We start from the raw sequence: 22,973 nt of genomic DNA, 5'->3' as shown, positions 1-22,973 counted from the left end.
AGACACAGAGAGAGACAGAGACAGAGACAGAGAGACAGAAAGACAGAGAGACACACACAGAGAGAACAAGACCAAAAAGAAGCCATCATATGATCCAGGAGTCTCACAGTCACTAAGTATATATCCTAAATGAACTCTACTGGTTTGCTGACTGCTGCTTCATCCCTTACAGCAAAGAAATGAATAGAAATGCCTACCAACTGATAAACAGATCAGGAAAACATGTTTCATGCATGCAACAAAATAGTATCCAGCCATATAGAAGGTGGAATCTGTCATCTGTGCTCACAGGATGGGCCTGGAGGTCATCATGTAGAGGAGTTGGGAGTGGAGCAGTGGTCACCAGAGGCCTGGGGGAGTAAGTGACACAAAGTTCCAACAGTGGGTTTAAGTTACAGCCTAGGAGAAGCAAGAATTTACAGTAGGACCATGGAGACAATGTGTGTATTCCAGGACACTATGGAAAAGTAGCTTCAACTTATCACTAGACAACAATGTGTGACTAGGGAGACAAATATGCTTAAAGCAATTGAAAATCTATGTTTCAAAATATTCTATGGTATCCTACAAACACACACGACATTTATCAGGTAAAAGACACAGCCTTGAGACACTGGAATGCATAATTAAAGCCTGTTTTGGTTTGGAAGAGTGTAAGTGACTGTTCCCTGTGACAATATTATCAAATGTTTGGGAAAGGAAGTGAGTGGAGTGTTGTCATGGAATAGAATTCTGCAGAGACTCCTGGGAGATCGTCTTGCTTCTATCATGGTAAAACAATTGCGGTCTGCTTCTAGACCTACGACCGCAGTTTGCTATATTATCTCCACTTGTGTAATAACTGCACTGTCTTATTTTCCCACAAAGTTTCTTTCTCCTAGATTTTGACACATACCTGGAAGGACTAGAAGTCACCTTCTCAAAGTCAGAAAATATTCTTAGGGGAAGAAAAGTTTTATTCATTCAAAACAAGCTTAGATAATCCAGCAAACAAGATACCCTTTGGGCAACCAATTCTATGACTAAGTGAGCATTTTTGAAAAGTAAGCCTGATTTTCCCCCATGAACTTATGAGAAAACCTTCTGACACATTTGAAATAAAACCTAGTCGCTTCTCAAATTGGCCATTTGCACTCCAGGGCCAACACTGTGAAAATGCATGGATTGCTTGGGTAATTCAATTGCATGTGGGATCGATGCAGGTGCGAAGGTCCCTGGTCAAAGGTTGGCCCTTAGGCTGTAACTTAATCAATTTGGGGTAAGTCAAGTTTGATTACATTTTCAGTGATGAAGCTTTCGAAAGCAATTTTGAGCTTGCCTATTCTGAGGCTGTTTGGTTCTGTCCCAAATTTATATTGTTGGTTACAGAGGTAGTTGTCCACCTGCCTGTCTTCTTTGGAGTTGATTGAGTCTTGGAGTTGAGGGAAAATGAGAAAAAGGAAAACAATGGGGAAGATCCTAAATGTACCAAAATTAAACAAACAAACAAAAAACAAAATAGATGAAACTTTTACTAATGGTATCAGAATGAGGGATGTTTTCATCCTCACCCCATTTTTTTGATAATTTAAACAATGAGAATAAAGGGAAGGAAAAAGTGAAAGAATATAGTGACAAAGAAAAGTCTAGGGGAGAGTCCCACAGGATGATACACACTGACACATTGATTTTGGCAAAGCAATCCTGTTTCTTCAGGTGTAGCTGGCAGGTGGTTCTGTGTAACAAACAGTGTCAGAGAGGAGTGTCAGCAGGTGTCCTGCTCACCAGACAGACATAAACCCGTTCAACATATTCCTTCAGGCAAGTGAAATTTGTAAACTGTTGCTCACAACTCCTAAAATTTTAGGTAAGCCAAATTTGTGTCAACTCATAATACACCACTGGATGTACAGCTTAAGATGTATTTGTTTTTGTTTATAGGTATCTGTGTGTCTGCTCACATGTGTGCAGGTGCCTGTGGAAGCCAGAAGAGGGCAGTGGACCCTCTGTAGCTGGAGCTACAGGCTGCTGTGAGCTACCCCATGTTGGTGCTGGGAACCAAAGTCCTGTGAAGAACCAGCGACACTCTTGACAGCTGATCATATCTCCATACCCTGACAGCAGTTTGTGTATATTGTACAACACACATCTATCCATACACTGCAGCACTCCTAAAGGATCATGAGTCTTAGAGAAAATACCAACATCACTGCAGTTGTAGCACTGACCAGATTCCTGTGAGTTTCCAAGGAATATGTTGTTAGTTCTTCCTTTTAAAAGTTTCAGAAAACTAATTCTTTCAATGTGGCTGACAGCGACCTGCTTGGCTCTGGCAGAAATCTCAGTCTGCCTCACTAATTAGGCAGTTCCACATGTGTGCTAATTGGATTGAGTCTTTAACAAAATCAAAGGAAGGAAGAGTATGAATCGATCTAAAACCATATCTCTGAGCTAGGAGCTCAGTTGCTTCTTTGCATTAAAATTGTTGAACATTGAAGTTTGCCTTTTCTTTTTTCTTTTAAAGGTAAAATTGGAAAAGAATCCAAGCTATATAAATGCTGGTCATAGCAAAGATGAAGTAACATTTCTTGCTTGATGTATCACCTCTCACTGAAGCACGCATTGGGCAGGTAGCTAACGTGTGTCTGTAGAGAAATTCCAATTGCACACCTTTGTGTAAGGAAGCCTCAGCCAGGCTGGATAGGCTCTCACTGAGGAGCAGAGGTCTCCAGCAGCTGTAGGTACTACAGATGAATTCACAGTGCTTTGGAAAAAGTGTGTCCTATGGAGTTACCCTCACTGCTGCAGTAGTTACCCCTTCTTGCTTTTATCTGGAAATTAAAATGGTCTAAAGAAAAAATAAAAAGTAAAGCCAATTTCACTCCACTCTGTCTTTTTGAGGAATGTCTAACAATTATGCCTTATACTAACCAAAGTGGGGGTTTGGTTACAGGGGCACAGACAATGCTTTTGTTGGCATACATGCCTGTGTCTCTTAACAGGGGGCGACATTTCCATTTTTCAGAGAAAGAAATGAAAACACAGAGGTCCAGGTTGACAAGCTGCTTGTCTGCTGCCTACTGTGTGTTGTAATGGTCTTTAGATCATGCTTCACATCTGGCCATAGCTGTAGGGAGCATGGTAAGTTTGGGGGTGGGATGGGGTGGTGCTCAGAGATCTCTCAGAAATAACAAGAAAGGAATATGGCAGCATCCTCCAGAAGGACACCTGGAAGTGCTTGGCTGTGGGAAGGGTCTGGTCATAGATTGACTGTGGGCTCAAATGCTGCCATGGCTTCATTCTGCAAGAGTCCTCATAGCTGCAGCCTTCATGTACACAGGGCTGCCTTTGGGTCTCATTTATATTGCAGGACTAGGGTTGTATAAAATAACACAGAAAATCATTAGGTCCAAAGGTCCTTTCAGATGCTGTAGGCCAGCAGAAAGAAAACTCTGAATGTGAAGAAAACTTCCCAGGGAGCAGAATTCCCTGGACAGGGCAGAGCATCAAGATCAGTGAGGAAGCTGCCCTAAAAACCCTGAAACTCACCACAAAATCTAACACATTGAAATGTAAAATATTTTCAGTCAATAAAAATAATTTCGAGTTCACTGATAAAAATAGTAGAGGAAATATTAGTATAAATATACTTTCAAATTAACCAATACATTCTACTCTTTTTCTATAATGTACAGTGTCCATAGGACCTTAGACATTATATTAAACATTCATTCTGTCTGATGAATGCAGGGATTCACATAGTCTTCTCATTTTATAGATGAGGAGACTGAGACCACATAGGTGAGCATAAAGACCTCTTCACTTTAGGGCAGAATATCAACGATATCAATAACGGACCTCTGGGATCAGGGTATATGGTGTGGATAAATTTTTACTTTTTAAGGTCCTTAATTCCTATAAGCTTGCAGCCTTTCATGGTTCATTGATGGCAGTGGCAAATATCAAAGTTCCTTCTCTCTCTCCCTCCTGACCCTTGGTCAGTTTCGGGCAGCATGTGCTGTTTACAGCAGATTGAAATGCACTTGTCAAACTGCCTCTTAACCCAAGAGAAAGACAATAGTAGAGTAATTAATCTCCTACAGCCTCTCTAATCAACCTGCCCACTCCCCCAACTCAGTACAAGTGAATGCTTATGTGCATGGCTGATTTAATTAATAATTCTAATAAGGATTGTATCATCATGATATGCATTGATGCATTAAGAAACAAAGTGAAGAACCAGCTTGTTTGCTTGGGTATTCAGAGAGACAAAGTTACAGCTGTTCAGTTTACATGGACTTTAGTCTGTTTATGATCATCCTTCCATATTTGTATAATCTATAACAAAAGATGGAAAAGGAGGCGGATGTTTCACGTACACTTATTTTGTAACAGGTAGTGTGGGGGCTACTGTGTGTGTTCTATTTACTTTTATTATTTATTTTGTGACATGTGATGTGTGTGTGTGTGTGTGTGTGTGTGTGTGTGTGTGTGTGTGTATGCCTGTGTGCAGGTGTGCATATGCATGTATGTGCTTGTTTATGGAGGTCAGAGGTTGACCTTAGGTGGCTTCCTTAGGTCCTCATGTTTGTACACCAAGATTTAATCAACTGAGCCATCCCTCAGCCTTGTCCTATTTAATTTTAGAACCCTCCATAAAAACAAAGTATTCTTTCCTCTTGCATAGGAGAAATGTATAAGACCCAAAGATTGAGAGAACTGTCCAAAATCCTCCAGTTCAGATCTGCTTAACTTAAAGCTTTAGATGCTCAACTTAGAGAGTGGGTGAGCTTTGGATGCTTATGTGTGAGCTCTGGCTCATCTCCTTCAGTTTCCTCTTCTGTAAAGCAAAAGGTTTGTTCTAGAGCACAAGTTTTCAAATCAAATTCTTTGGAACTTCTGGCATTTTGGCAGGCTTCACTGTCACAGTGCAGTATGATAGTGAGAGAGAATGAAAAGATCTCCCAGGTTTAATTCCACATCAACCAAAGTAGCTCCAATTCTCTTTGTTATACACACTCAACACTGCAACCTGTCATCCAGTGTTGGACCATAAGGGAGATGATTGTCCCATAGTTCTGCAGCAGTCCAGTGAGATCATGGCTATCATAGCATCGTTGCAGTTGTACATTCTCACTGGCTCTTAGCAGTATGGACAGAAAGACTCCTGTTGCAAAGTGGTATAAAGGTGTCACAGTATAATGACAAATACCAAACAATCCTTGAGAATTTTAATGAGTGGCTATGCTTCCTGCTCTCTCCCCTTTAAAAATGTAATGTGTATTGGAGTTTTGCCTGTATGTGTGTCTGTGCACCATGTGCATGCAGTGCCCACAGAGGCCAGAAGAGGCTGTTGGATCCTCTGGGACTGTAATTGATGGTTGTGGCTTACTATGGGAGTGCTGGGTCCTCTGCAAGAACAGACACTGTCTTTACCGCTAAGCCATCCCTCCAGCTCCCTTCTATGCTTCTTAACCATTGCTTAGAATTCACTCCCTCTACTTAGAAAAAAATGACCTTAACATAAAGTATTCTGTAGTGTTAGCCTGGCAATAACCTCATATATATCTCACAATTAATTTCTTCATTTTTCCCTTGCTTGGCTCGATGTAACCTCATGTTCTGTTTATCGTAGTCCTAGAACAACATGCTGTATCACACATGTACTACATAGCCTAGGTATGTAGTACCTTATATGATTGATATTTGTGTGAATATAGCCTGTGATGTTGGTGAATATGATGCATTTCTCAGAATTTACCCCTATACGTTACTGGACACAGCAAGAGATTGAAGAAAGTTTCTTTTGGGAGAAGGAAGGATTCTCTTGCTTTACAAAGTGGAATCTGCCGTGTCTGATCCTCCCTGTCTGCAGCTCTGCAGTTCTACCCTTGGCACAAAGGGCTAGATTCTGGCAGCATCTGTGCTTGCTTTTGCTGGTGGCAATCTGGTAGCCTGGAGCACCCCAAGCTCCAGCAGGCTCTTCTATTGCCTTGGCTCATGAGAGGCCATCTATTTTGTGTGGTCCGAGAATGCTATATTTACCCATCTTCTTGAGAATTCACTCAATTTCTAGTCATCAGTTGGGGAGAGAAGATCTTCTTGCTTTTTTTTCTCCAATCTCACAAAGTTACATGCACTCATTCTGTGTTGATCTTGTCTGCATGGATCCAGACAGGATGCCATTACATAGACTCCTGTTGCTATATCAGAGTCTGTGAACAAGCCCCAAACTAATTCTTGTCAACACTTACTTTGAGAACACCTAGGAAAGCCTTCCTATTAACGTCTCAAAGCCACAAGGATAGAAGCCTTTGGGGTCACACATCGCAGTGTGTCCTCAGTAGTCTCCAAGGGTAGATTGATGACAATCTTTCAGCAAAGATGAAATCCTACCCCTTTTAAGTTGTAGAAGCAAAGATCACTTTTGATCTAGAATATAAAACTTTTAAACTGGTGGTATTTTCATTGTCTTCCAGGTGGGACCAACCACCTACATCAGGCTAAAGCAATGGGAGCCCACAGTAGCTTATTGGCATTTGGGGACTTTTTAAGCAAGCGGAGAGCTGAAGCATTATTTTCCAGTAAAGAATAATCTGAAGTTGGCAAACCAGACAACAAGGGCAGCCACCAGCATCAGTCTGGACCTAGTTGTCACACTCTGTCTCCTTTCACCTTTATTACTTCTATGGAGAAGCTACCAACTGAGCTTTTCATTTCAAATGAAGACATTTCCCATCAAATTATACAGGCTGAGAATAAATAATCTCTTAGAGGTTTTCTGGAGAGTGAAAAAGTAATTCTTGTGAAAGCATTTAATATTGGAAATTCATTTTGGTCTCCATCAGGGTAGTCAAGGAAGGGAAGAGTTTTGTTGAGTCATTTGAGGTTTTAATGTATAATGCTGAAGAGAACACTGTGTGTCTTTGAACAGATATAGGCAAATAGGCAAGAAGGCCTCATGACATTGCCAGGACTTATCTTCCAGAAAAAGATCCACAAGATACTTGGGATCATATTTATAGGGTGGTTGGCATCCATATATCACAGGGATGTCCCTATCTAGTCTGCAACTGTAAACAGTTTCTCTGTTACTTTTCAGGCTGGACTTGCCCCCTGCATGTTCACACATTGGGTCTCAGGAGAAAGCTGCACTATTGTAAAGCTATGTGGATTATAAGCACACTTGCTTCTGCAGCTTTCTTCTGTTCCAATCAATTCCTTCCTCAACTTCTCTATAGATGATGAACTTTTGGAAACATTCACCCTGAAGTCAACATATGGTTTTGGTGAGAAAGTAAGGAGCAAAGTTCTGTGCAATGTGCAGTTTTAAGTTCTCAAAGACAGGATTATCGAGATGGAGTCCCTTCTAACATGTAGCCAGCACTTGAGGAATGGGACCCATAGATGGCAGGGTGAGATCACTCAGTTTCCTTCCTTCAAGGAACAGACACAGAATAATTCTTGTGTTTCTCATAACACAGGTGAAAACCAACAATAAAATATAGAGCTTTGAGTCCCAGAGTTTGTACTTAATAAGGAATACTATTATTGATAGTTGTCACACTGTTATCCTTTATGAATTGTATTAAGAATCTTTCCTAAGCCCTGAGCTACACAGGCTGCAGAGCTCTCTCTCTCTTCTCTCTCTCTCTCTCTCTCTCTCTCTCTCTCTCTCTCTCTCTCTCTCTCTCTCATGCTTTTCACTGTCTTTCTACCATCTATTTTCCATCTCACTTGACAATGAGTACTCTTGTAGCAATTTAAAGTAATTTTATTGACAAAATTACTAAAAATCTCTGCTTAAATTATAGTTCCTTTAACAACTGCAACCAAAAGCCTTAAGAGAAAGCATTCTAAGGTGGCCAAATGTTGAAATCAAAGCCCTTCTTTGTTTCCTTCAGAGCCCAAATAGGAGGAAGAAGCAAGCTTTAAGTGGATGGGGGTGGTCTGCAGAAAACAGGACTGATGTCTGGCTAGGAAACTCACTGAGTCCAGGGCATCAGCTTGGTAGGCCAGGGAGTGACTGATAGGTACATGGACACTAGCCTGTTAGCCTAAGCCGACCAGGTGCTCTGTGGAAGCATCCAGAATGACAGCCCTGATTCTCCTTTATACAGCCTAACCTCCAGGAAGTGAGGTCTTTACCCATGTCTCAACTCTTTCATCTCTATTTAACCTCAGTCTATTCAAATTTGCCATCCACTCCCAGTTTTCCACAGAAATTGCTCTAGAGAAATCACTAACAGTGGCTCATCATCAGCCTCCCTCTGGATATCCTTCCTCCATGTGTTTCATTGTTCCTGTTTTTATGAGCAATCTGACCTGTTCTTATCGATCAATCTTCATCCTGTCCTGATATCTTCCAGAGTGTCTCTTTTCTAAACTCTGTGTCCAACTGTCTACAGTATATTGTCTCAAATTAAAATGTCTGAAAATGAACTACTCATCTTCCCAAGTGCTAACAGTGAGTCCTCTGTCAATGCTCCTCTTCTGGTTAATGTCAACCACACTAACCACCAGGAGTCAGCTGCTCCCTACCCTTTCCTATTCTCTGCAGACTTGGCCACTACTTCATACCTCTCAGTTTTCATCTTGGCTACTTTTTTGCATTATTTTTCTTACCCATGTTATTTAAAGTTTGTGTGTGTGGCTTTAGAACCCACACAGTCTAACAAAGTCTTTCAGAATCCAGATCTGCTCATATAATTCCTTCCTTAAAACCATTCAATGACTTCAAGCATAAAGTTGAAACACCTATTCAAGCTTGTCCCAACACTTGTCAGTTAGTCCAAAATTTCTTCACAATCTTGCTTTTCTTACCCTTTACTGCAGCCCTAGGAAAGGACAGCATGTTTTCTAGTGGGTCTGGTTGTTCCATTCTTCCCTGCCATCACATGAGCTGTTCTACATGACTATTTTTCACCATTGCCTCCTACCCAAGACCAACCAATTGTGCCCCTAGCTCTGGGAATACAGTCTCCTGTCTGGCTTCTGGTCATGATGCTATCATTTGGGCCATTGTACTCTATGCTCATGATTATCGTTGAGTTGAACTTTTGAAAATTCTGCCTCAGAGAAAGAGAAAATGATAGCTCAGGTGGTGTATTGAGATGCATATTGGTTGCTTAAAATTTAAATAGTGATTTCAGCTTTTCTAGGGGGACAGCCCTGTCAGGGCCCTTGAACCTGGATTAGGAGCCCCTTCTCTGCTCCAGAACAGCATTGTTGACTATTCTGCACTGGACTCATTTATCCCCCTGGTTCTTTACTCTCACTTTTCTGAGCTCCTTGCAGAGACATTATCTATGTACTTACTCTGCTCTCTCCAATACATGGTCTATGGCTTTGAACATTGCAGGCCATCAACATACATATTTGAAAAGTGGGAGCCACTACTGAATCAGCCACATGAGTGCCACATGGAACTGTGTGTTTGTTCCGTCTTCACACTTGGAAAATGCCAGATGCCTGAATCATTGCACTGTGGACAGGTCATTTAATGAGGAACTAACATCCACAAATCCTGTCACTGCATTAAGAGAGGTATGAGGCAAGCTTACAAGTTAGATTTAGGAGATTATTTCAAGCCTGTTTTCCTCCATCTTTTATGCAAGTGGATTGTTTACCAGAGAAGCCCTCAGGCAAGCAGTAGATAGACAGCCACCAGATAAAGTCATTTATCCCCAGTATACCATAGTGTTCTTTCAGATACATTGAACTAAGAGTTATATATGTAAGGATACAGTAACAATGACTACATTTACTGAATACCTCCTTTGTTCCAGAGTGAGGTATATTGAAGGCATTATCAAATTCCTACCTTGTGAGGTGGGAACTATGATTACCCTCAGTTTACTAATGCATTAACTGAGGATTTCAAACCCATGTAACTTACATAAAGACACACATAGATGATGTGTAGTAAAACTTAGCTTCAAATAATATCTGTTTGACTCTCATGATATAAAACAGACATACGCACATTCCCACATGTTCTGTCTCTCCCTCCTCTCCCTCCCTCACACATGTTCATGCCCCAGTGCACTGGCTTTCCTTTTACATAGTCTTATCTTTGGCTCACCCTGAACTTACAGATTGCCCTGTATCTCTTTGATGATCTGGAAAATGTGAGATTTTGCAAACCAAAAGTAGACTGAAATAGTGGCAAGATTTATCCTAAAGACTACAGACAGTAGCTGATCAAACCTATGAGGGGGGCAGTTATACACAGAGATTATTTCTAAACTATGTTTCAAGTAACCATGATCATCGTTCATTCTGTGGTTGGTTTTATGCTCTTAGATTTAGGTAGTGAGGGAGAGTGGCTCAGAGCTTGAACCTGAGAGCCAGACAGCAGAGACTCGAGCTTTTGCTTCATCATGACTGAATCTGATGGTCTTTGCCACCTAACATACTCTTTCTAAGTTTCCTCATCTGCAAAGCGGGGATTGGAGAACCCCATCTTTGAGTTGTGAGAGGATTAAATGGACAAATTCCTGTAAGAACTTAGGATAGAATCTGGCCTAGGCTAAAGTAACAGTAAATGTCACTTCTGATGCCTGGGGCATCGCCTGGTGTCTCCAGAGGCTGATGAGGAAGACCCACAGCTACAAAACTGCTCACCCTTCATTTAATCATCAGTCCATTCATTTTCCTACTCAGTGTTTAATTTCTTTATTTGTTAAAAATTTACTAATTATCTATTAATAGTAGGCACTGTGCTTGATGACATGGCAGCTAAAATGATTGATGAGTCAATGATGCAGTTTGAAATACCACAGGACTCAATAGAAAGCTACAAAACATGTGAAAAATAAGTATAGTGGTTGGAAGTGTTGCTTCCTAGTATGCAAGAATCATGGATTTAATCTCTCTCACCACAAAAATGAAATAAAAGCTAAAACAAAAACAATAATTATAGTACAGAATAGAAATGCTTAGTGTAAAAGAGCTTTAGATATTGTGGGGAAGAGTTCTACACATATAGACACATCATCAAATATCCATGACTAGTTCACAGATATAGAAAAGTCTGCCCTTTCTGTCTTTATTAACAAACCATGAAAACTGTGTTAATAGTTGGGAGTGAGTGAGCAAGAGACTATGTGTGTGTGTGTGTGCGTGTGTGTATGTATGTGTGTGTGCGCGCGCGTGCATGTGTGTGCATGCGTGTGTGAGTGTGTGTGCACACGCGTGTGTGTGCGTGAGTGTGTGTGTGCGTGAGTGTGTGTGCGTGTGAGTGTGTGTGTGCGTGTGAGTGTGTGTGTGTGTGTGTGAGAGAGAGAGAGAGAGAGAGAGAGAGAGAGAGAGAGAGAGAGAAAGATTGAGTCTAGCCTTGTTTCCACATCTTGAAGCACGTTTTAAAATCACATACATTTAAATAAGTGACATTTGTTTCTAATTTGTCAGGCTATTATTACTTCGTTTTTGAACACAGGCTGTGATTTACAAATTTTCTAGCTAGTTAACATGTTATTAACCCTCAAATTTTCTTTGCTTTTTATAAATTCATTTATTCTTTCAGATTTCTGAATATTTAAGTCATATAAAATATTTACAGTATGCTACAGAACTGTGGATATTCACATTAAATTGGAATCACACTGCTCCTGATATTTTCAATGGCTTTTGTTACTAATCATGATGCCATATAAAATATGGAGAAAAACTTAGGAAGGATTTCACAGAGGGCCCTTACATGGCAGAGAATGTTTTCCTTTCAAAAAATCAGTGCTAAGAAATACTAGGAAATATTGAGCTAAAATAATGAAAGGGTTGACATAAACTCAATTCAAAGCTCATAAATCATAACATAAACACACTGAAGTGTGGGTCTAAGTGAGATGGAACTTCTTCATCCCATTTTGTTTTCTACAAAGGGAAAATGCCCCTGCCTGTGGTGAATGACACAGCATCTGTATTTCCCAAGTGAGTTGTCACCACAAGCTAATGGGAGTACGTGTGCCACATTACAGTAAGAATGTTAACTTTGGAAGGAGAAGAATTCAGATAACCTTGTGGAACTGAGGAAACAGTGCATCTGCATTCTTCTCTGAATATTTTGAAAAAGACTCAATTTTAAAATGAGTGGTATTTTATGGCTATAACGATTTGACAGTCACTCAGCTTCCAAAAGGAACTAATCATAATTTTTGAGAAGAGCATTAGTGTAGATTTCCCCTCCTGCAGGTCCCCAGGGCTGCTGGTCATTCACTTCTAGTCCCTGAGATGCATTAGCGTGAGCTCTGAAGACAGGCAGACACCTTGAAGGCAGATACACTAATATAGTTTCAAAGTATCCCTTCCTTTCATCTGCTAAACTTTCAGAGAAAATGGATCATGCCCAAAGGTGCTCATGTCCGCCTTTTCAGTCTTTGGAACAGAAGCCCATGACCCCGAGCTAAGCACATCCCCGATGGGCCTACCACGTTTCCTTTAAAATCTATGACCTTAAGCTGAACATGCTCAAAAGTATTCTGCTCAGACATGGTGACCCTCAAATTCTTACCCATATACATAAATAAAGGCTCTTTAAACAACAATCCCATACTTCCTTTGTTAGATAGGAGATGCTGCCACTTTGTGAATGAACCCACACTCTATCTGCAGCAGTGAATCCATCTTTCGCCCTTTTTGACTGATTGGCCCTGCTTACTCTTGGCTTAAACTCACCAAGAGACAACCCATTGCATTTGGATGCATTGACAATGTAGCATTTATCTCAATCTCTACATAGTATTTCTAGATACAGGTTTGAGAAAACATGCTATGTAGGTAGATAGAATACTTCCTCCATGCTTGCTAACTCACTATTTCATTTCATTTATAGCATGTGAATTTTTGGTGACTCCAAGATGAGCGTCTAAGAACAACCAAGAGTAAACTCAAGTCATGGTTATTCCATGCTTCAAGAAAGAACTTCAAAAAATCAAAAACAAAAACAAAGACAAAGCTTCATTTACCATCTTCAATCAGAAGATGTGTTTCAGCCATTTCTGTAATAACCCCCCCCCCCCCCCCCCGCCGCGCACGCAACTCTAAGACATTTTTACATATAGAAGTTTACAGGTATTATAAGGTTCTCAAATATCCAGATAATTTCAGAACAAACTTCCTATTTCTAATGTACTTGTTACATTAGGTAAGTCCTAAGGTGAGCATACTCCATGTTGGGGCTTCATTTCTGCTCATGCAGAGAAGCTTGGAAGTCCTGGAGTATGCTTTGTGACTTGGTTACTTACGGTTGAGGGGCAGGCTTGCGTTGGTTGTGCCCAATTTATTGGCAGCCACACAAGTATAGTTCCCGAAATGCTCCTGTGTCACATTGGTCACTGTGAGGATGGATCTTGTGCTAAAATTCTGAATGATAATTCCTTGTTGGCCATTGAAGAGCCTAGAAAACAGAATACACTCTAGTAAGTATGTGTCTTGAACATCAGTTTTAAGTTCCGCTTAGGCAGAGTTGCCATGGAAACCTGTAGACTACAGTATAACTACATCTACATGGACCTCAGCAACATGGTATTAATTCTGTTCTGTAACACTTCTCTTACTCTGGTGGATTTGAGTTCTTGATAGCTGTCCTTTGCGCTGATGGATTAGCCTGCTACAATGACAAGCCAGACCATGGTCTTCATGTGTACTCTTACTAGTGTACAAATTAATTCAGCAGTGCAGATGCTTCTTATCTGTCAAAGCCCAGGAAGAAGAAAAAGGAAGTAGATTCAGATATTGGACCAAAAGCTGGGCCGATTGCTCCCATGTAAGCTGGCTAGTTTATAGGGGCCTAAGACACTTTGAATGGCATTCATGGGTAACTCCTCTGAAATCATGTTACAACTGTGAGAGAATTCAAGTCAAAAGTCAATGCCATATAGCTGTTGCCATGGACAACCAAGGCAGAGACAACTTCCTTTAACTTAGAGAGAGGAGTACAGTAATGCAGACAGCATTTAGAAGCCATCAATACATCTGTCCCATTTTAGGACTGACTTCTACTTGATACTACTGACTTGCTGAGTGTTTCTCTCCAGACACAGCACCTGAGGCCCTCATTCAAGTGAGCTGACATGGCTCCATGTTGTAGAAACAGGTCACATCTCTCCCTGTTCCTGCCTCTTCCTGATTCGACCCTTGGCTCTGACCTCCTGCTGTTCCTGTCACCCAGGCCTCCTGTCATCTGGTTCATATTTTGCTATTGCTTCCAAATGACTCTCTTCCCTGTGTAACCTACTCTTGCATTGTTCTGTCAGATTGCACAGATATGAGGTTTTCTGGACAGATTGAATTGTTTGAATCTCTTAAGAGTCCAGGTCATGGAGACATACTTTCTTCAACATTGGAATTGTGCACCATTCACAGTGATGTCCCAAGTACATGGAGTATTATATAGGTCAATGGAGTCAGATTAACCATGAGACAAAGCCAAATTGAAGAAATTTTCTCTATAAATATAAATTCTGTCTCAATGAGGATAAAACCAGATTCTACCTTCTGCTTGATTAATCTCAGATTTATGTAAAAGAGACACAGTAATACAAGGTGGGTAAATTCACCCTGCAAATGGCCAGTTAGATTTTCCTCTCATGTATGTTTGTTTTAGTACCATACATGTATGATCATGAAGAAGCTCATACATGGCCTCTGTGGAGTCTGCATTGACTTATGCTCTGTAGCTTGCACTGAATCATGACAAACCATTCTGTGTGTAATGAAAATCAGAAGTAGTGAAATATGATTACTCTGGGTATTATTTCAATTTCCTTAGTGGTTGAATTTGACTTATTCAAAACGCAAACTTTAAAAAGATTAATAAAACTTTAGTAGAATAAAGATTAAACAAAATTTAAACTTCAGCAGTAATAATGGTCCCCAATTCTAAATGAGAAAATAGGACAAAAATATTTTAAACCTATGAACATGTGTGCTAAATTCCCAGTGCCTTATTGTACACTTTCATGCCTCATATTAATAACCTTTAACCAATTGATTAATTAAATAAGTAATATAATTTGATGCCTGATACTGAACCCAGGGATAAGTGAGCACTCTATCAACTTGGCAACATCTGCATGCATCCCCTTAAATACTTTATTTTAAAATGACTGCATATGCTACATGTACAGACCAGTTTCATTTCCCTGCCTGCTTTGGTACTGGGGTTTAAGTCACTATGGCCATACCTATTATAGACACATTTTGGGAGGGCTCTGCAATTTCCTGGACTCCTGAATCCCTGATGTGCCCCAAACCAGAACTGTCTTGTTGCTACAGAACTGAGAAGAAATGATCTAGAATCTTCCACTGGTTGAGCTCTGAGATGTTCTCAAGGGAGTAATACATTCAGAAGCTCTCTGGCTCCGTTGCTTATCTTTGTCACGGCTATCTCTCTGGGTGAGTTGGCTTCCAGTTTCCTGCTCTTAAGTGAGGTGAAGCTGCAGATGTTACTGAGTCATGCATGCAGTGTGCCTACGCTCTATGCAGCTCCTGCTATAATATCCCAGCTGTAGCATCTACACCATTATCACAGCAGCACGTCAGAGCACCAACCCAACAGCCAGGAGATGATGAGGACAATGAGAGAGAGAAGTGTCTTTCCTCAGGACTGTCTCTAGGGGAAGCTACTTTCCTGAAATTAATGAAGTCTATAGCTAACTTCCTTCAACAGCTGAAAGTTTGAGATCTGCTGATCCCTTAAACACCCTTTAAGACATGCTCTTCTCCTGGAGTGCTTTGCAAAGCTGTCTTTGAGAGAGTGCAACTACTGAAGTGATTTGTGTGTCCAGAGGATGTGCCTCTGTGATTTTTATCACATGTATCTTGGCTTGAGAGTTTTAACAAATATTCAATCAATTCTGAAAACATTTACTAAATCATTATGAGGTGGGGAAGGGAGTCTTATGTCAAGTGGTCAGAGACTAGATTACCACAAACTCTGGGTTTCTGAAGGCTGAGACCAAGGAAAAGAAGCAGCCCTGACCACAGATGAACACTACCCTAGTCACTGAATGCCAAAATATGAGCTTGCCTAAAAGCTGTAGCATGTATGCCATCAATGTGATCAAAACCAAATAATAGAATATTTTAAATGATGACTTATTTTTCTTTTTGAAGATTTATTTCAAGATGATTCTCTATAACTATAACTGTGTGTGTGTTGTGGGGCGTTTACCCACCACCCCCACAGTTCCCCAGAGTTTTCTTGAGTACAAACAGCAGGAAATATTAGATAGAAGGATTTATTGCGGAGAATATAGCGGAGATAAACAGATAGAAAAAAAAGGATAGCCTCGAGAGGGCCTGGAACCTTTTCCAATGGGTGTGGTGGTATTTTACTTGTGCTGAAATGTGATTTTAATTGTATGTTAATAAATAAAGTTGCCCGGGGGTCAGAGCTATTAGAGCCATAGCAAGAGTGTGGTGGTGGTGGCGCACGCCTTTAATCTCAATCCCAACCATAGAAGACCTGGAAGTCTTTACAGACAGGCAGTGACGAGGCATGGGTTTACAACCAATGAGAAGGCAGAACCAAAAGTCTTTATAAAGACAAACACACAGGAAGTAGCTCCTTTTCGGAGAGCTCTCTTGGCTGAAGAGGATCGCTGAAGCAGGAAGGGTGAGGCTCTTAGCTCTGACCTCTTGGCTTTCTTCTCTGAATTGGCTCTGTGTTTCTTATTTAATAAGATGGTTGGTTACATCTACAAATGGGCCCCGACTGTCTCTGCCCCAGGGTTTTTATAGAGAAGCCAAGGGGTGGAGCAAAAGACCTCCTCCCCCAGCACAGCCAAGTGCAGACCATCTCAGACACCTGCACTCAGGCCCGTGGTCCTAGTCATCCTTTATGCGGACCTGCTGGGTAAAGCCACGAGGAACCCGAGAACAGGCTCCCACAGTGTGTGTGTGTGTGTGTGTGTGTGTGTGTGTGTGTGTGTGTGTGTATTTATGAAGAGACTTTCTTGGGTGAAGACATAGGTAATTTGGTAGAGTGCTGCTCTAGAATACAAACCTAGATTTGATCCCAAACATTTTATAATATATGTGTGATAGCATACACTTCTAATTAGGTGGTGGAGACAGGGCAAACATTCTAATTCTTCAAAGTCATCCGAAGTCACATAGGAAGTTGGAGGCTAGCCTAGGCTACACGAGGTCCTTTAGATACAGAGATAGAGCCTGGCAGTGGTGGCACACACCCTTAATCCCAGCATTGAGAAGCAGAAGCAGGCAGATCTCTGTGAGTTTGAGGCCAGCCTGGTCTACAAAATGAGTTCCAGAATATCCAGAAAAAAAAAAGAAAGAAAGAAAGAAAGAAAGAAATGAGAAAGAGATAGAAATATAGCTGAATAATCATTCTTATATTATTTTATATTGACTGATTGTTGGCTGCTTGTATCCTGTCTGAAGAGAATCTCTGCTAAACTAGAAGTTAATGTCATACACACAGCTTCTTGTTCTTTATAAGAGCAGCTAGAGCATGTGGAGCTTTACAAGGAAATACCTGGCCATTTATTCTTGCTTACTTTTACTGGGAGAACTTGGGTGTAAGATCCTCCAATAACTGCAGACCCTGCTGTCCTTCACCCCTGGCTCCAGGTGAAGTTTGCTTCAAATTGAGGGCCATTGCTCTGACTCTCCCTCTGTCTTTGCCTCATAAACGTGTGAGTGGCAGGCTGTTTGCTTTGCCAGCATCTTCTTGGGCTACTGTGAGCACAGTCCCACAGAGAATTACTGTATTAGAACAGAGTCCTGTATTTTCTGGCACCAAAGGTAACACATGGAAACCAGGTATGCTTAGCTATCAAATGATCACAAATTACAATCATCATTTCCTTTGGGCTATAGCTGTCTAAGGTGACCAAGAGAGCCAATAGCAAATTCACCAGAGAAAACCCAACAACATAGTGTCAGCATCAATTGCTAAGACTGTAAATGTAACTGGGGCAGCAGCATTGTGCCTTGCTTAGTCTCAGGCCTCACTCCACTTTGGGGACTATTGCTGGCTCTTTCTTTCCAGATCAGAATTAACAATAAATGCCATAGCCCCAGATCATGACTGTATTTCTATTCCCATTGTACACATATATGTGGAAGATGGTAGTTGTTCTCTAATACGTTTATAACTGAAATTCTTCAGTATCTGTACATGAATATGTAGTGTTAAGTAAGACATTCATTCAGTGAACACCTGGTGAGAATATGGATGAATGTTCTCAGCAGCCCTGGGAGATAGGTGTTATTAGTCCTAGTTTAGAGATGAGGAGGCAGAAGTTTAGAAAAATTAAGCTAATTTATCTTCTACCATCCAATAATTAACAGAGCCTCTATTCAAATCTGGATCTCCTCTGACTGCTGGTGTCCAGGCAGCATAGCGGTTAGTGTTGACCTCTTCAAGCAGAAACTGGATGTTGAGTTTGAATCTGGGGACAGGTGCTTCAGGAAAGTGGAGTTGGGCCATGGAACAGCATCAGTGGAGCTAAATATCTAGCTGACATGCTGCAGCCATGCCAGGAAAGCTGGGCTCAATCCAGAAGGTGAGTCTAATGGGGTAGAAAGTCAACTAAACAGCAAGCTTTCATTCTGAGAGCTTCCTGAATATCTTTCTCGGCCTCGTGACTAATGCTGGGGCTTAGTTCTGCCGTGAGTTAAGCTTGATACACAGCTGCCATTGCCTCCCCTGGAGTCAGTCTCCCAGGCTGCATATAGCCTGGGATGAGAGGCAGCAATGTGCTCCTCCTCCCTGTGGAGTCGTGCCCCAGCACACACCCCGCCGGCTGGAGTCACTGCTTGTAGTCTTACCTGTTGGCCCACTATATAGTTAGAGGGGGATCAATCTCTCCTTGTGCAACATGGTCAAGAATGGCAGAAAATCAGCCATGGCCAAAAATGTGACTTCTTTAGTTATAAAGCTGTCTCCAGAGTGCACGTTCTAGGAGAGTTGTGGTGTTGCTGAGCTTGGCCTGACCCAGCTGTGTCAATCACATCTCCTAACATGGATTACGTTGCACATCTTCACATGCTCATGTCCCTCTTGCCTGTGAGTGTGAAACTGTTTAGTGAAAACATTTCTCATGCCTTTGTTACTTAGTGTATCCTAAGCACATTGTAGAATAGTGCTGGCCGCTTAAAGCATGGGCACACAGTGGCTGTCACACACTCAGATACATAAATTAGGCCATTGTATTCTTATAAACCTTCATTTTTTATCTGTGAAATGGGATAAACTAACCTAGTAGCCAACCAAGGGTATAAAAATGGTTTTTAAATGATAATGTGTATTCTTGAAGTGTATGTACCTCAAATGCAAAGGCACTGGATTATGACAGGTGAAGCCATTGTTCAGTGATAGGGTCTGTTCCCTAGAATGGATACACTGCTTCTCAGGCCACAGCAAAATATTAAATATTGAATAAGGAAATTATTATTATTATTTTATTATTACTATTTTTGGTTTTTCGAGACAGGGTTTTTCTGTGTAGCTTTGTGCCTTTCCTGGAACTCACTCTGTAGCCCAGGCTGGCCTCGGATTCACCTGCCTCTGCCTCCCAAGTGCTGGGATTAGAGGCAGAGGCGTGTGCCACCACCACCTGGCAGGGAATTGTTTTTAAAGCAAGGTGGGTGATGACAAAGATCACAGCACTGTGACTTCAAGACATGCCGAACTCCGTATCAGTCATATGCCCATTATGAGTCTCTCCCAGGCTTCCTGGGGGATCCCAGGGCAGGAAAAGGAAACCGAAAGTGAAAGGAAGAGTGAGAGCTGAAGTGTGGAGGTGAGTCCATGTGTGCGCCGCTGTAGCAACCTGTTAGTTTATGATGTGTCTTGACACTGGAGACTGAAGAACAGGACGGCAGCACTTATTCCTGGGAGCATTCTGAAGACTGTTACGCATCACTGAGCCCTAAGGGATCTCTATCTTTAGTTGAGCATTTGAATAAATTAATATTATTATAATACATTAGGGTACTTAAATGATTTTAGACTTTATTAAGCTATTTAAAATGTATGCCTTGTTTACTCTATCAATTTTAATGAAATTAATAATTTTAGATCAGAGACTTTGGGGCTGCCTTACTAGTGACAGTTTGATTTACATTGGGGGGACCCTTTAAGCCACACATAAAATAATCAAGGCTACAGTGCAGGGCCAACTCCCCCTAATAATAGTGGGTACTGTACCCCTGACAACCTTGGCAATGAATGAATCTCTCCACTCTGTTTGAACTGTTTTCCTAATAACTGGGTGCCCAAGGGTTTAATGTTGAGTTTTATACTGAAGCATAACGATACAGATATACTGCTGAGCTGACAATCACATAGAAGGAAGCCACAGGTGAGCAACAGAAACTACGTTCCTTTTTCTCATCATGTTGGGGTTGGGTTGACGCTGATTAAGGCGAGAGGGTCAGTTTGGATGTACTGCCCCTTTCCCATTTGAAAGTGACTTTGGGGAGATGGATCACTGGGTAAACTACTTGCCTTAGAAGCACCAGGTCTTGAGGCTGATCTCATAAACCCATGTTAAAAAATAAAACCAACAAACCAAACAACAACAAAAGAGAAATAAAACCAGGCATTGTGGCATATACTTAGAATCCCAGTGCTGAGGACATGAAGACAGGATGATTCCTGGGGCTTGATGGCCATCTAGACTAGCCTGTTTGACAAGATCCAAACACCTAAGAGATCTTATTTTTCAAAAACAGCGTGGACAGTTCATCTTCCTTGACCAACCCAGGTGACCTCTTCTCCACTCACATGTGCACACTTGTGTGTGGAGAACTGCACAAATGTGAGCTTGCATGCACAGAGACAGGGGTGGGGTGGTGACCTTAGAATTACTATGACCATAACTCACTCATGCAACACATAGTTACACAAACTTCATGTCAGGTGCCGGGAAAAGGGCAATGAAAGAATCCTGACTCACACAGACTAGAACTTAGCAAGAGAAATGGATACACTGATGGAACTGAGGATGGGGTGAATATCCAAAAGTCCAGTTGAAGAACCTCCTCCTGAGGCAGAAGGTATCATTCTGAGGTATTAAGGAAAAATTACTCACAGTCAAACACAGTAAGGTCTGAACAATAAGAGAAGCAATAAGAGGCCCTGAGTGTTGTGGCGGTTTGAAAGAAAATGGTCCCAGTAGGGAATGGCACTATTAGGTGTGACTTTGTTGGAGTAGTTATGGCCTTGTTGGAGGAAGTGTGTCACTATGGACGTAGGCTTTGAGGTCTCATATATGCTCAAGCCATGCCCAGTGACAGAGTTCACTTCCTGTTGCCTGTGGATCAAAATGTAGGACTCCTGGATCCTCCAGCACCATGTCTGCCTGCGTGCCACCTGTCATGATGATAATGGATTAAATTTCTGAAACTATAAGCTAGCCCCAATTAAATGTTTCCCTTTACAAGAGTTGCCATGATCATAGTGTCTCTTCACAGCAATAGAAATCCTAAGACAGGTATAAACAAGGCTTGTACCCTTGTGCATGATAACTGAGCTAGACAGATAAGAAGAGTCTCATGGTTCCTTTCTCCCTTGGGAAATCCTTCCAACTCTTAGGAGCATCTCTTGCTTTTCCTTTTTGTCCTTATTGTGACTTTCCCTCAATTTTTCTCTTTTCTTTAATATTCTTATTAAAGCCAGCTTTTGCTCTGCACACTCTCACAAGGGTCCAGGTCACTAATTTTATATGGCATAACACAATCAATTTGGAGATAATTTCCAGCCTGTCTTTGATTATCTTGTATGTCCAGCATTTTTGGCCCTTGGGTCATGCCCAACTGGGCCTTGAGGATCCTGCTCCATTCAGAAACCCTACAAAATCCCAATAATGAAAGACTCTAGAGGCTTTGCTGGGGACAGGGGCATCTTCAATGAGGCAAGAGACTGGGTAGTGAGAGGGAACACATAGGAGCATCAGGGGATAAAGCATGTTAGTGTGTGTATATATGTGCCTATGTGTGTATGCATATGGATACATGCATGTGTATGAGTGTATATGCATCTGTTTGTGTGTGATGTGTGTATCTGTGAGTGCATATGTACATATGAGTGCATGCATATGCATGTGTGTTTGTGTACATGCAAGGGTCTTACCAGCAAAGGAACCAACTAAAGAAGAGGGTGGCATTGGCTCAGGTGGTCGGAGGTAGAAGTGTGAGATTTGTAATCAGAGAAATAAAGTGAGGCCACAATGGGATGGCCTGCCATGTAGTGGAGAGGCCAATTTGTTGAGGGAAAATGAAGAAAGTAGTCAGATCAGAGTTTGACTTTGAGTTGACAGTGACGAACTGTGAGAGCACAGACACACTTGTTGCATGGTGGACTCTGCACACTAGTGACACCTTGGTCCACCTTGTTGCTCATCCTCCCACGTGCCACTCACAAACCTCTTTCTTGTGTTCCAGCCTCAGATAATGATGCCACATTTCACTGTTATCTGGGTAGGAAGCTCTGCTTAGCGTTACATTTTATTCTTCAAACTGTCCACTAAAATGTTTCCTCATGTATTCTCAATGCGCACTCTGTCTCTGTCTCTGTCTCTGTCTCTGTCTCTCTCTCTCTCTCTCTCTCTACCTTGTGGCTGTGGATCAAAATGTGAACTCTCCTTTCACTCAATCATCATGGACTCCGACTCTCTGAAACCACAAGTCAAATTAAACACTTTCTTTTATAAGTTGCTTTGGTTCACAGGGTTTCATCAGAGCAAGAGAAAAATAAGACACTGATCCTCTAAGGTCATCATGTGTGATGAGCTTTCTATGAGGCTCATTTTCCGCATTTTTCTACACTGACATCTGCTCACATATATATGAATCTCTGTACATCTTGTGTGAGTCTCTGTACACATGTTTTGTGTATGGAGGTGACTCATCCTTCACACAAATGCTAAACTGGCCACAATAGCCATTTTTTCTTCTTTATGGGGATGTTATAAATAATACTTACACCTACACAGACTAAGTTGGGAATGTATTGCTTAAAA

The 22,973-nt window shown here is 41.4% G+C and overlaps 1 protein-coding gene across 1 annotated transcript in view; it reads right to left on the bottom strand.

Moving 5' to 3' along the window:
- Negr1 (neuronal growth regulator 1) overlaps positions 1-22,973 on the bottom strand; it is a 742,197-nt gene that overhangs the window by 132,758 nt on the left and 586,466 nt on the right. The window contains exon 6 of the mRNA XM_059266497.1: positions 13,224-13,375. Within this exon, the coding sequence (XP_059122480.1) occupies positions 13,224-13,375 (152 nt within the window). The remainder of the gene's footprint in view (positions 1-13,223; positions 13,376-22,973) is intronic.

This window comes from Peromyscus eremicus, chromosome 6, assembly GCF_949786415.1.
Source record: "Peromyscus eremicus chromosome 6, PerEre_H2_v1, whole genome shotgun sequence".
Lineage (NCBI taxonomy): Eukaryota > Metazoa > Chordata > Mammalia > Rodentia > Cricetidae > Peromyscus > Peromyscus eremicus.
This window is presented reverse-complemented; position numbering and strand designations above follow the sequence as displayed.